The sequence below is a fragment of the Thunnus thynnus genome, chromosome 24 (assembly GCF_963924715.1).
Source record: "Thunnus thynnus chromosome 24, fThuThy2.1, whole genome shotgun sequence".
Lineage (NCBI taxonomy): Eukaryota > Metazoa > Chordata > Actinopteri > Scombriformes > Scombridae > Thunnus > Thunnus thynnus.
In genome coordinates this window covers 1,178,201-1,193,546 of record NC_089540.1, presented here as the reverse complement: position 1 = coordinate 1,193,546, position 15,346 = coordinate 1,178,201, and the positions used below count along the sequence as shown (strand labels likewise).

Below are 15,346 nucleotides of genomic sequence, written 5' to 3'. Positions count from 1 at the left end.
TTGTGAAACCATTTAACATTCCATCCATTCATGTATTCATCATTTAAAGATAGAATTAACTTTAACCATACTGTAGTTGTCATGCACAGATGTGGTAGAAAGAAATAGTCTTTTAAATGTTGTAATAGAACCAGGGTTGAGGAAAAATTTGGATTCACATCAGAATCATAATTCTTTTCTTCTATGACTCTAAATCATTTCATAGATTCCTTAACAATGATTTTTATATTTATCTTTAATATAGGATTAGGGCACATTTCAGATTTAATAACTTAATAATTAGCTTTGCAAGATGAAGGTAAAGTATTTTGTGATACTTTGTTTTACACAAAAACTTGGCCAACCTACACACACTACAGCTCTCAAAACTTCCAGCCAACTCTGATCAAAAGAAAATAACCTGATCCACAGTTCACATTTCAAGAGACAGTAGGCTATTGAGGATAAGGATTGTTCTCCCTGGTATTAGCATTGCAATGAAATTGTCTTCTAAACATGCTGTATCAATTAGAAAATTTAATATAATTAACTGAAAAAGGAGATTTTTTTTTTTTTTGTGGCACATTTCAGTCCTCACAGCTGCACTTACTCAGAGGTGCTTGGAATACGACGGCAGCACAGGCGTTAGCAAACCCTGAACAGGTCTGAGTGCTGGTAGGGGTGCAGAGTTCACTGCCCCCTGAGAAACAGAAGTTACACTTCAGTGCCTCACCTGGGAACAACAAACACACACACACACACAAATCACATCTTCATGAGCATTTGCAAAAGAAAAAAACATAAATAGAACATGTTGAGGCAAAGACAAAGATGTATGAAAATAAATACAATTGCATCCTCATTTTCCTCAATCTCTATAACAGAGGTGGAGAGTGCAAAGACCCATAGAGCCACAATGGCCACCTTTATGGGAAACACACAAAGTTGAAATAAATCATTTTTATTCTTTAAGCAATCTATTAGCTAGTAAAGGCATTAGTAATATGTAAATCTGTTGCTACACACTAAAAAGTACTGAGATAAAATTTTACCCAGTTTGATACAATACTGCATGGATGTGCTACTGTTTTATTTTTACCCACAAAGCCACTCAATGGAGAGTTTGTCAGAGTCTCTATAGTGTTCCAGAGGAAAACAATGAATAGTTGTCATATATTTGGTATTTTGTAGACATGAAAACAGTCAAATTAACAACACTGTAAATTATTGAATCTTACCTACCATAAATTCATATATCCATAAAACTCATATAAAAGTCAGCATTCAAATAATGGCCCTGTCTCAAATAAAAGTAGGGAGTGTGGCTAGCATGAACAAAAAAAGACCAGCTGACTAGCTTAGTACAACAGCTCACATGATAAATGCATTATAATGTCCACTCAGTACAACAGAGTCATGGTATATTCATCACTCCGCTTCTCCCACTTTCTCTGTTTTAACAGAAATCATGTTTTCATACTTCAGTCGCTTCAGTAATTTCTTCTTTGCCATACTCCTGATCTATGTTGAACTACCATCAACACAACAACAAACAAATAGAAACCTGTCACAAATAAAGACCTGGTTCTCTCTGCCACATAGGTAAATAAAGACCCCGGCCACTATTTGAGAATTTATTTGAAAAGCATAAAAACACACATACCTTGACACAGAGTCAGCAAGAGCAGAATGGCACACACTGCAGCTTTCATTATTTTGTCTAGAAAATCAAAGAATATGTTTAAAGCCATTTTAGGAAAACAGTTTTTGGTTGTGACATTTGTGATCTTATCAATAAAGTGATAGAAACACAGACACCCAATTCATCCTTGTGTGTCTATTAGATCATCACTTTTCCAAGCTAACACAGCTCCTGCAAGTCTGAAGGATAAATTCAACAATTGTGTAGTAATCATATTTAAAGTCTTTTTAGCATCAAGTTCCCTCTTTGTGTTTCCTCGGACAGAATTTCTCCGTTGAGCTGCGGTGGAAGTATGATAACAAACTTTGGCACTAAAAAGACTAATGTGGAAAGATATCTACTTGATTTGATTCATTTGGATGGCTGAAACTTCATGTTAGCTTCAAGTCAGTCAAGTCAATTTTATTCATATAGAGCGAAATGATAATATAAGTTATCTCAGGGCACTTTTCATATAGAGCGGGTCTGGACCATACTCCTGTAGACCCAACATTCTCCCATGAGCAAGCACTTGGCAACAAGGGAAAACTCTCCTTTAACGGGAAGAAACCTCAAGCAGAACATTTTCTGATCTGCCACTTCTATGATTGAGGTTTGGTTAGGTTCAGGAAACTAAAACTTCTCAGTTAATCTGAAGGCATTCAACTTTTTTTTCTCAGTTAAGAAACCCCATGTGTTGACCCAAACCAAGTATGATTTTTTCTACTAATAACTGGTTGAATAAACAAGTTGTATGAACTGTGTGTGCGTTTGTGTGTGTGTGTGTGTGTGTGTGTGTGTGTGTGTGTGTGTGTGTGTATGCTTATTCAGCTGCATTACTGGTTCATACTAGACATGAGTGAACCTAACAAAGTGATTCAGGAAATTAGCCATGTTAGAACATTTAAAATTTGTCTGGCTAACTATTATGCCTGGTTTAATTTGTTCATAAAACTGCACATTCAGGGCTTTTTGACAGACTTTATCTGAGCCGAGAGTCTAAGAATAGAGAGCATAGATCAAAAAGCATAGATCAAAAATTTGCCCTTTGAGGCAAATGTATGATTTTGGGCTGTTAAATATTTGACTTGACCTGCTATACCTGGTCTATGGAGCAGCAGAGACAGGGTTAATCAGCCACTTTTTTATCAGTGTGGTCATCATTCAACAAAGACATTGTTTTTCCACAAAAACATCATATGTCACACATGTCAAAAGCTTAAATACTATAGCTGTACAAACTATTAAAACAGCATTTAAATAGAAAAAACTTCATTAAAGGTACAAAGTATGCTGCTGAAGCACCAAGCTACATACAAAGTACAAGGGTGGGGTTACCTTGTTCAGATGCTCAGTTGGAAATGTTTGGCTTCACACTCTGCTCCTTCTTTTAATACGGTTGTACAAGCAACCACAAGAACCCTTTGGTTGCCCCATTGACAGGCTGTGATTGGTCAGGACTGACTGCTGTAACTCACTCTCCAGCAGTGTTGCAAAAGTGGAATCTACAGGGAAATGACCTACTTCATCACTAACTGACGGACTGATCATCTGACAGAGCCTTTTTCTGCACATTTACATTGTTGATGTTAGTTGGTTTATTGCAGCTTTGAACTGCATTTATGTTCTAACAAAAAGCTTTCATACACTTTGTCGCTGTGTGTTAATACAAACAGACGGACTACAAAGCTGCCAGGGATGGCAGCTGCAAATTAGCTTTAGCTAGATGCCATGTATACTTCACTTCTGTCGCATTGCTTCCCCCCGTGTAACAGTGTTAATATGTATGTCCCTGTTAAATAAACTAACAAATATCTGTCTGATTCAATAACATCAGCTGATGTAATGGAATGGTCCAAATCTTCAGCAAATCACAATGAGCATTTCTACAGCAGCTTTTTTAGATTAAATCATTGGGGTTACCACTATGGCCAGAAAATGCTCCTCCTCAAAGTTCTGTAATCCCCTAACCCATTAAACCAAATGTCATGAAATCAATACATATGAGGGATTATCTTTATTGATCAAACTGTGGTCAAGCCTACTTGTAGTGATATTAGTATATAACCCAGCATGTGTTTAATCCAGCCAGGCTATAAAATAAGGTTATGTGGAATGTACAGAGCCAGGTAAAAAAACGTGTCTGTCTTTCTATCCCTCCCAACAGCCACAGACTTCTCTCCTTTACCAGAGGCCCTTTATTAATGAAACTCTCCAATCATTGCTTTTCTTCACCCATCCACTAGATGCCCTCAGACTTTCCTGCCTTTCCCAGTACCTGGTCTCCTCATTCCTCATTCCCACATTAAGCTACATCTGTCCCTCATCAACCTGACCCCTGCCAAATTTAACCCAAACTAAGGAAATGAGGCTGAATGGCAATAACAACAAAATGATTAGACTTCCATTTACAACCAAAGTACTGGAAAAAGTGGAAAGGTCTATACACTATGAGACACAGGTCTACTGCTTCATATTATCTGTGTTTGTCAGCTGAAGTGTCTTTAGTGCCTAAACCACAAAATCACATCTATTCATGTTCCTGTTTTATTGCTTCCTCTTTTTCCATGGACACATGTAGCTGTAGTTCCTTTTGGTGGTTCCTTCCTGGTGGATGTCGATACACTGATTGCAGAATCTTGAGATAGTAAGAAACTCTGCAGTGAGAGACAGTCTAGATGAGTGGTGTGGTTGCCAAACTGCAGGAACCCCTTACCCCTTGTATTAAAACAAAACTATGTAATTTTTAAATGTACAAAAAGTCAATTCTTGCTCATAAAAAACAAGTCAGATTTCTAAGCAATAAAAATAATTTACCAAACCCACCCTTACTTTTGTTTTGGCTGCTAAATCATTACTTTTTAAGCAAAGTAGGCATTTCTGGCATAACTTCACCTACTTCTAAGGTGCAAGGAGAAAGGAAAAAAGTATAAAGAGGTCAAAACTCCAGCAACGCTTGTAGTATATACAACAACTTTATTGTTAGACCAACACGTTTCAGCTTGTGGCATTCATCAGGGTCATTATGAAACACATTACAATTATAAACAACATTTCAATAGGGTAGGTATGAAGCAGAAAAAAATGTAAAAAGGTAAAAAAAATATATATAAAAGACAACCAATCATATATAGCCACACATATCAGCAAATGGGGCACCTATAAGGCCAAGCGTGCCAGACTGGCAGAAAGGTAAGAGGAGCGTCCAATAAGGGACATGGCTGACATGGGTGGACCAAATATGGTGTGCGGAATTGAGGCTGCTCCACCAAGGAAATCTACCGACTGAAGACAGCACAACAGAGCTTAAGTCCAGGTCGAGGTACTGGATAGCCAGTCGTGGACGAACCTAGTGTGACACAGAGGTAGATAGACTTGGTTCAATGCCTGCTATAAGCTGAGTCAAGGGAAGCAACCAAGCAGGCCAACCTTGTGTGTGTATGTGAACCTCCGTTTAGTGTGTACCCACAGCTGAGGGTGCCATCGTCTCCCCCACAGCGGCAGCAGCAGTCTGTGTGAGGAGTAGCGGCGGGATCGCATGGTGAGGACATGACGCCAAAAAATCAAAACCAGAAAAGCCAAGGACAACAGCCACACGGAACCCCCCTATGTGTCCTGTAGAACTTAAGTAGAACACCTCGCTTCCTGAACAATTTTATTGCCCATTAGAGGTACTGGACTGTGGTATCGCCATTTTAAAAGACAGTCATTAATTGTGTTTTTACTCTTAGACTCTGAATATTATCTTGTTAAATAGGTATATTTTAGTTATTTTAACCTCTATCGCATTTAATTATTTTTAATTGGCTATCTTTTATTTCTTTTAGCTTACAAGCACTTTTTACTCTCATGTGATATTTTACGGACCTGAATAAATTATTTTAAGTTTTCTCATAGTGGTTCATTTCTTAAACAGAGGAAAAATCTTTTTGTTGGTATATTAAAAAGAACCTTGAACATTGTGCGGTCAGTCTTACTGGTCATGTCCACTTCGTTACCTTCTCAGTGGACATGAATCACACCAATGTCCCCAACATCCTCGACAGGCTCATGGATGTCAGGCGCTGTGCGGCACATGTTGTTCAGCACCGCACAGGTGGTGATGACTGAAGGAACAAAGGTGTGTTTGACCTCCAGAGCCCTGAAGAACAGTGAACTCCAATATGTCTTCAACAAGCCAAAGGCCAGCTCTATAATGGAACAGGCCTCAGCATGATAGTGGTTGAAGCGGCACTTCACCCTCCCTTGCAGTGGTTCTCTATGTGGGGTGATGATGGCCACAGGTATTTCAGTGAAGGGGTAGCCACCATCACCCATGATAAAGTACCCTGCAGAAAGTGGGAAACCAAGAATTAATATATTTAGAGTTATACCTGGATACTAATGTATTAGGAAACCAGTAATCAATATATGTTCCTCATGTGACCAGTCTTGTATGTACTTTGATGGCAGAATCCTCATTAAGGTCTCCATGGACTGTGGCCCCAGCCTGTAGTCAGCTATGATGTCCCTCTGCCCATCAAAGTACACAGCAAGGACTGGTATGTGGAGACTGAGATGTGCATATGTGATAAGTTAAAAGAATGATGCACTAAAAGGACCATACAAGCTTAAAAAGGACAGTACACTTAAAATGCTGTGATAAGGTTAAAAAGATCATAGTCATGAGAAACAATTTATAAGATGTGTTTAAAATGGGTTAAAAAGAAGTAGGAATTCATTATGTCAAAAGAGGTTAAAATTTTAAAAGGTCTTTAATTAATTCATTGTTCATTTCATCCTTTATTGTCAGAGGTTCAGCTATAATGGTATTATCAGTGATCAGCAAAGTAGTCTTAATCTACTAGCGTGAGATCGATTGCTTTTGTCTCCACCCACGTATCCAGGGGAACTCGCGGTGTTTTCTTCATTCGAGTAAACGCTCTCACTGAAGAAATCACTCGTATCACTCTTGTGATTATTTCTCCCCGTTTCAGGTATGTTGTCGGCATTTGACACTATTAAGGTGGTTGTAATAAATTTTCTAATATGTTTGAGTGTCAAGTGAATGTATGTGTAACATTTCAAGTGAGTTAAAGTAAAGTTTGCCGAGTATGGTAAAGTGTCTGGCGAGCTAGCTCCCGCTTGTTAGCAGAGTTCAACCCGTAACTACGCCAATTGCTTCCGCCATTTTGTGAATCCAATTGTCTACATATGCAGATGTATTTTACACAGTTTTTCTATATTGTCTATTTAGTAACTTTTACAAGGTTATGAGAGGTTACTGAGTTACAGCAGTATATTATTTACCAGTAACAGTAGAGAGAATAGGAATTATGTCTCAAAGAAATACTGTATATTTGTGTAACTTGAATAGGGTATGTATGCTACTATAACCAGCTTGTTAAGCAGGGTAGCCTGTTTATATGTTTATTTGTAGATTGTGTATATGTTCAATTATTCATTCGAGTAAACGCTCTCACTGAAGAAATCACTCGTATCACTCTTGTGATTATTTCTCCCCGTTTCAGGGGCGTAACATTTTGGAGGCACCGCTGGGATTGCTCCTTGGATGTCCGGTGTCCACAACCTGGCGGCCGAATCCTGTGGTAGCTAAATCCCCCACAATACAACCCAGGCAGGTGGTAGTGAGGAACGTGTTGCTGTTTGAGGAGAGCTGGAAGCTGGTGGTTAAGTACACGTCACCTGAGGCCAGTCAGAGATCATCAGGGACATTAAAGGCCATCCAGTTCAGAGTCAACTCCTGCACAGTAAAAGTTGCTCCTGCCCTGTCGACATGATGACAGCCTTGGAAGAGCTACAGGAAGAGGTTGTAGGAGAACTACATACCCTGACTAGAGAAAATTTGCTTGGAGTCTGTGATTTTCTTAACATCTCAGGAGAGCGGAGAGAAAATGTTGAAGGAAAGTCCCGCATATCACTAGTGACTCATGTAATGAAGTATCTTGAAAGAGAAGAAGTGGCAGAGTTAGAAGATGTCGGCATGTCAGAATTGTTGCTGCTGAAAGACAAAATTGCAGGTTTGGCCATGGGCATGGATAACGGAGCAGTACAAACTGAGGAGAATGTGGAAAGGGCAGGGACTCAGAGAGAAATAGAGGAGCAGAGAACTGTAAAGCAATGTAAAGGAGTGGAAACTGAGCAGTCCATCCCTGTTAATGCTGCTGGGTATGAGTCTCAGTGCCAGTCCCAACCTACTGTCAGCCCACCAGTCAGTATGCAGCCCCCGGTCAGTGCTCAGCTGCAGCAGCCGAGCCCATGCTGGCGCAAAGATTTCAAAATCTCAGGTCAAATAGGCGAAGCAGGCCAGAAAGATAAATTGACATTTTCTAGCCTCGCTCATCAGATTGAGAATGGACTGAACAGAGGTTATCCTGAAATAGAAATAGTAGATGCTGTAATTAGAGCTATATCTCCCGGCTCACAGTTACGCAGCTATTTGGAAGGAAAGCCCCACCTGACTCTCCCCACACTCCGACGCATCCTGCGCTCCCACTTCCAAGAAAAGAGCGCCACAGAGCTCTACAAGCAGCTAGCTTCTGAAGCACAGAACAGCAAAGACACTCCTCAGACTTTCCTCATGCGAGTTTTAGATTTGAGGCAGAAAGTACTGTTTGCTTCCCAAGAGTCAGAATCAGGGCTTAAGTATGATCCAGCGTTAGTCCAGCGCATGTGTTTACACACACTACTTACTGGTCTCCAGAATGAAAGTATCAGGATAGACATGCAGCCTCTCCTATTAGATACTGAGACCTCAGATGAGCTTCTGCTAGAGAGGTTAAATGTTGCCTGTGCTAATGAGGCTGAAAGGAGAAACAAAAGGAAGCTTAGCAACCAACAGTCAGCCACAAGTGTAAGTGTAGTGCAGTTAGAAGATAGGTCACCTGCTAAGTGCTCTGTGAAGGAAACCAAAACAGGGATTTCCCCAGAACTGTTAACAGAGATACAAGAGCTTAAGACAGGTGTAGCTTCTCTGAAAGGTCTCAGTGCAGAGATAGCCCAGATCAAAGAAACTTTATATCAGACTAGGTTCCAGCCACAGTCCTATGCCCCACCTGCAGTTAGGCCAGATAGGGACCCTCAGCCATCTGTTTCACCGCAGCAGTATTACAGCAGCTACAACCAACCTCAAACACCTGCTCCAATGCGGCCACAGTATGGACCGAATCAGTACACCAATCACTCTGTCCGTGCTCCACGGAGATGTTTTGTCTGCCAGCAGACAGGAGCGAATGAACGCTGCATGCACTGCTACCGATGTGGAAGTGGAGAACATTTTCAGGCTGGATGCAAAATCAGAGGAATCAGACCATCCAGGGAGGCTCCTTTAAACAGGGAATGGTTACCACCACGGGACGGGTGCTAACCGTGACTAGCAAAGAGTCCCAGAAATGTGCAAATTGTGGCAGTGCAGACTCACCTGACAAATTGAAACGATGTTCATCCTGCAAAGAGACACTGTACTGTTCCAAAACATGTCAAAACCAAAACTGGGCTGAGCATAAAGGAAAATGCACTCACCTGCCAAGCGCCGGTGGAAAGGCTTCCTGCAAAGGGAAAATTGCTGATACTCCGCCCCTCCTACCTCGAGTTGGCCACCCCCGCAAAGTCACCTCGCTAGTTGGCAGGCAGTGTCTTGTTGAATGTTACCTAAATGGCCACCACCTGCAAGCTCTATGGGACACAGGTTCTCAGGTGTCAGTAATTGATGAAAGATGGAAAGAGGAATACTTCCCAACCACAAGGCTGAGAGATGTTTCAGAGATCCTTGACTCACATGATGACTTGACATTGACTGCCGCAAACGGAACTGAAATGCCGTACTTGGGATGGATTGAAACAGTTTTCCGGCTAGCCTCTGAAACTGACCAAGCAGAAGAACTGATCATTCCAGTGCTTATAATGAAAGGCTGGCACCTGTCTCATCCCATCATAGGTTTCAATGTTATTGAGCACATCCTGACAAAGACTGAAAAGACTAAACGGTATCACACAGTGAGAAAAGCTTTCCCAAGCCTCAAAAGAAACAAAGTGAGAGCTTTCATACAGGCTGTTAGCGCAGAGCAAGAAGATGAGTATGCAGTAAAAACGAAGAAAGAGGAGGTTGCAGTTTCAAAACACAGCAGCATCCAAATCAACTGTCGTGTAGCTACACAGCCCTCCAAAGAGGACATGACCATGCTGTTTCAGCCAGACCTGAACCCACAATGGCCAGATGGTCTTGAGTTTTATGACACACTAGTCAGAGTCAGGAAAGGTGTGTTCCCAGTCATCACAATTGATGTTTCTAACCCAACTGATCATGACATTGTTTTACCAGGGCGCACATTAATTGGCACAGTACAAACCATTATGACAGTCCTGCCCGCCCAGGTATTTGAGAAAGTTGCAACACCAGCCACAGTGAGTCACACCAGCATGAAGCCCACAAGTAGTGCCAGTGAACAGTGGGATCCACCAGTGGATCTTAGTCACCTTAGTGAGGATCAGAGACAGGTAGTGAAACAGATGCTCAGAGAAGAGTGTCATTCCTTCTCAAAGTCAGACAGTGATATGGGCTGTATTGAAAAGTTGCATATGACCATTTCCCTCAAAGACACTGAACCTGTCAAACGCACATATATATCAGTGCCTAGCCCCCTGTACCAGGAAATGAAGGGTTACCTCCACGACCTAATAGCACAAGGCTGGGTCAGGAAGTCAAACTCCTCATACTCCTCACCCGTTGTGTGTGTGCGAAAAAAAGATGGCACCCTTCGGCTGTGCATAGATTACAGAGATCTGAACAGGAAGACCCATCCTGATCGTCAGCCTATCCCTCGGGTCCAAGACATCATGAACAGTTTAGGTGGAAAATCCTGGTTTTCTCTCTTAGATCAGGGGAAAGCTTACCACCAGGGGTTTATGTCGGAAGAAAGCAGACCACTGACAGCTTTTGTTACCCCATGGGGACTTTATGAGTGGATTCGCATCCCCTTCGGCCTCATGAATGCCCCGGCGGCCTTCCAACGTTGTATGGAGGAGTGTTTGGAAGGGCTTCGGGATAACATCTGCATTCCTTATCTGGACGACACACTGGTTTTCAGTAAAACCTTTGACAACCATGTGAATGACGTACAAAAAGTGCTGCAATGCCTCAGAGAGCATGGCATCAAACTCAAGCCAAGTAAGTGTGATCTATTCAAGCCTGAGGTCCGCTACCTGGGCAGAATAGTATCTGCAGAGGGCAGTAAAGTTGATCCAGCCGACTTCGAAGCTGTTAGAGCACTAAAAGATATCAGACCTCAGACTGTGGGCCAACTCAGGAAAATGCTTGGTTTACTCACCTACTACAGGCAGTACATCAAAGACTTTTCACGAAAAGCCAGCTGTCTATATGAGCTCCTAAAAGCAGACACAGATGAAGTCTCTGTCAACAGCAGAGAAATAAAAACAAGACTAAAGAAAGTGAGTCATGTTGTGCCCTCAAATAAACTGATCAAGTGGACAGATCAGCACCAACAGGTACTTGAACATTTGATTGACTGCCTGCTCCATCCACCAGTGTTGGGTTTCCCTGATTTCACTCAGCCATTCATTGTACACACTGATGCATCACACCAAGGTTTGGGAGCGGTACTGTATCAACACCAAGATGGCAAGCTTAGAGTCATTGCTTATGGCTCTCGTTCGTTAACGGCAGCTGAAAAGAACTATCACCTCCATGCAGGCAAGCTAGAATTCCTGGCTTTAAAATGGGCAATCACTGACAAGTTCCGCGACTATCTGTACTATGCTCCAACTTTCACTGTGTACAGTGATAACAACCCGCTCACCTACATCCTGTCGACTGCAAAGCTGAACGCAACCACTTCCAGGTGGGTTGCAGAGTTGGCTGATTTCCACTTTACAATCAAGTACAGACCAGGGAAGGAGAACAGTGATGCTGATGCTTTGTCGAGAATGCCGCTGGATGTAGAGTCACTAATGAGAGAATATTGTGAGGAACTGCTACCTAACACCATCACTGCTGCCATCCAAGCTGTTGAGGTACAGAAAGAGTCCCCTGCAACTTGGTCACTCACGGCTGTATCCATGTCAGTTTCAGCTGGAAGTGAGCCAGCCACTGCATCTATCAGCCCCATACCAAAAGAACAGTTACGAGAAGCACAAGAGTCTGATCCAGTTATCTGTCCTGTGCTAGAGTGCAAACTGTCAGATTCCAAGCCACCAGTTAAGGAGCTGAGAGAGCTCAGTCCAAAGACGAAATGCTTGTTCAGGGAATGGGACAAATTGACAATAGATGATGATGGCGTTCTGTACAGAACTACCACTGCCCGTGAGCAACTGGTCTTGCCAGAAAGATACAAAAGAAAGGTGTTGGAAGAGTTGCACAATAACATGGGTCACCAAGGCGCTGATCGCACAGTATCCCTAGTACGTGACCGTTTCTTCTGGCCATACATGCAATCAGACATCGAGCACTATGTGACTAAAGCCTGCTCTTGTCTAAAACAGAAAAAACCCTGCCATGACACAAGAGCTCCCTTGACAAATATTGTGACAACACAGCCATTTGAGTTGATATGCGTTGACTTCCTCCATCTTGACCGATGCAAAGGCGGATATGAGTACATCCTTGTCCTTGTTGATCATTTCACGCGTTTTGCTCAAGCATACGCCACCACATCAAAGTCAGGGAAAACTGCTGCCAACCTAATCTTCAATGACTTCGCCCTGAAGTTTGGCTTCCCCTCTCGCATCCACCACGACCAAGGGGGAGAATTCGAGAATCAGTTGTTCAGTCAGTTACAGAAACTCAGCGGAGTGGCTGGGTCCAGGACAACGCCCTATCACCCGATGGGGAACGGTCAAGTGGAACGTATGAACAGGACATTGTTACAGATGCTCAAGACACTGACTGATGCACAGAAATCAAACTGGAAAGAGTCCTTGAACAAACTGGTGAATGCTTATAACTGTACACGTTGTGAAGTGACAGGCTACTCGCCATACTATCTTCTGTACGGGAGATCACCCAGGCTTCCAGTTGATATGCTCTTTGGACTGCACACAGAATCAGGCTCCAGTGACCAGCGAGACTATGTGGAGAAATGGAAACAAGGTATGGAAGAAGCCTACGCCATTGCTAACAGAAATGCTCAGAAGGCTGCTGAAAGGAGTAAAAGGTACTATGACACAAAAGTAAGGAGTTCAGCACTACAACCCGGTGAGCGCGTCCTGATCAAAAACTTGACACCCAGGGGAGGACCAGGCAAACTCCGGAACTATTGGGAGGACACAGTTCACACAGTAGTGAGACGAATGGGGTCTAACCTGCCAATTTATGAAGTGAGACCAGAAAGGGGTAAGGGATGCTCCAGAGTTCTGCACAGAAACTTGCTAATGCCCTGTGATCACTTACCTTTCGAGACATCACCAGAGTTAACAAAAAACGGAAAAGGGACACAGAAAAAGAAATACCAGCCTGCATCTCAAACTCAGGAATCTGATGAGGACAGCGGGGATGAGTATGAACTCCATCATGAGCCACTCCGAGCCCCCACAGTGCCTGCAGAAAGAAAGGAAACCTTGGGTGAATCGAGGATGGCGCTTGAACACAGGCACCCACCAGTGGAAGAGAGAATTGAAATGCCAGCTCCTGTTGCACCACAAGCACAGTCTCCTGGGGAAGATCAGCTGGAGGAGTCTAGCACACCTGCTGAAAACCTGCCTGGTGAGGAAATAGACTTACCTGTTGGAAATTTGCCTGATGAACACTCACCACATGCCTCTCCCTCGTCAAGTGCTGCTGAACCTGAGGAGCCATCCTACCAGCTGCCACAAAGAGAGAGACACCCACCGAGACGTATGACCTACGATCAGCTTGGCATCCCCTCTTGCTACAGTATCCAGCCAGCAGCTCAGATGTTACCTGTCTACCATGCATCAGGACTGGTCCCATGGCTACCACCCCTTCAGCCATACTACTTCCAGCCCCCCTTCATGTATGGACTCCAGCAAACCATGAGCCTACAGACTTGACTAAGTTTGACGAACACCATGGACAATACATAGACTGTTCACACAGACTGTTGCCATGGACTATTCATGGACTGTTTCAAAACTATTGTCATGGACAATTTGCAGACTGTGTATCATTGCCATGCAAAACTAATGGACTGTTGAAAAACTGCTGATAGACAGTTTATGCATTGGCCAGTCACCGAATATGGACTGTAGCCCTGTGATTATGGACTGTTGAGTCATCAGACTGTGACCTTTGTTTGTGTACCAACTCACAGGAGCCCTTCATTGCCAAGCTCATGAGAGATTGAAAAGAAAAGGAGAGAAAATTGTTTAATTAATTGGTTTAATGTCGGGACGACATTTATTTTGTAGGGGAGTATGTGATAAGTTAAAAGAATGATGCACTAAAAGGACCATACAAGCTTAAAAAGGACAGTACACTTAAAATGCTGTGATAAGGTTAAAAAGATCATAGTCATGAGAAACAATTTATAAGATGTGTTTAAAATGGGTTAAAAAGAAGTAGGAATTCATTATGTCAAAAGAGGTTAAAATTTTAAAAGGTCTTTAATTAATTCATTGTTCATTTCATCCTTTATTGTCAGAGGTTCAGCTATAATGGTATTATCAGTGATCAGCAAAGTAGTCTTAATCTACTAGCGTGAGATCGATTGCTTTTGTCTCCACCCACGTATCCAGGGGAACTCGCGGTGTTTTCTTCATTCGAGTAAACGCTCTCACTGAAGAAATCACTCGTATCACTCTTGTGATTATTTCTCCCCGTTTCAGGTATGTTGTCGGCATTTGACACTATTAAGGTGGTTGTAATAAATTTTCTAATATGTTTGAGTGTCAAGTGAATGTATGTGTAACATTTCAAGTGAGTTAAAGTAAAGTTTGCCGAGTATGGTAAAGTGTCTGGCGAGCTAGCTCCCGCTTGTTAGCAGAGTTCAACCCGTAACTACGCCAATTGCTTCCGCCATTTTGTGAATCCAATTGTCTACATATGCAGATGTATTTTACACAGTTTTTCTATATTGTCTATTTAGTAACTTTTACAAGGTTATGAGAGGTTACTGAGTTACAGCAGTATATTATTTACCAGTAACAGTAGAGAGAATAGGAATTATGTCTCAAAGAAATACTGTATATTTGTGTAACTTGAATAGGGTATGTATGCTACTATAACCAGCTTGTTAAGCAGGGTAGCCTGTTTATATGTTTATTTGTAGATTGTGTATATGTTCAATTATTCATTCGAGTAAACGCTCTCACTGAAGAAATCACTCGTATCACTCTTGTGATTATTTCTCCCCGTTTCAGGGGCGTAACACATATATTGGTGCACTATCAATCTACAAAATAAAGAAAACTGTGTTACTTCCCACATTTCTTCATGGAATCACATTTGTCTGAACTAGCTGGACCATAAAATGTGTTTGACACAGATAATATATTCTGAGGCTATGATGTATGCTTTCTTTTGTCTAACTTGTTGAGATATATTCCACCTTTTGTGTCTAAGCTTGTGCATGCACTGTAGTTTTGTATGTTTGGCAAAATGCCATGATTTCTGATTAAACAACCAACAGCTATCAAATGCTATTAAATAAAATGCAATGCAAATATAATGCAAAAAATATTAAAGTATTAGGTTTGTGTGATGATTACCAATAG

General features: G+C 42.0%; 1 protein-coding gene across 2 annotated transcripts in view; it reads left to right on the top strand.

Annotated features, from left to right (window-relative positions):
- Window positions 1-9,997: 9,997 nt before the first annotated feature.
- The window catches only part of ddx4 (DEAD (Asp-Glu-Ala-Asp) box polypeptide 4), a 198,065-nt gene continuing 192,716 nt past the window's right edge, over window positions 9,998-15,346 (top strand). For both annotated transcript variants that reach the window (XM_067583287.1, XM_067583286.1), the window contains exon 1: window positions 9,998-10,381. In XM_067583287.1, coding sequence (XP_067439388.1) covers window positions 10,013-10,381 — 369 coding nt within the window. In that variant the 5' untranslated portion in view covers window positions 9,998-10,012. The remainder of the gene's footprint in view (window positions 10,382-15,346) is intronic.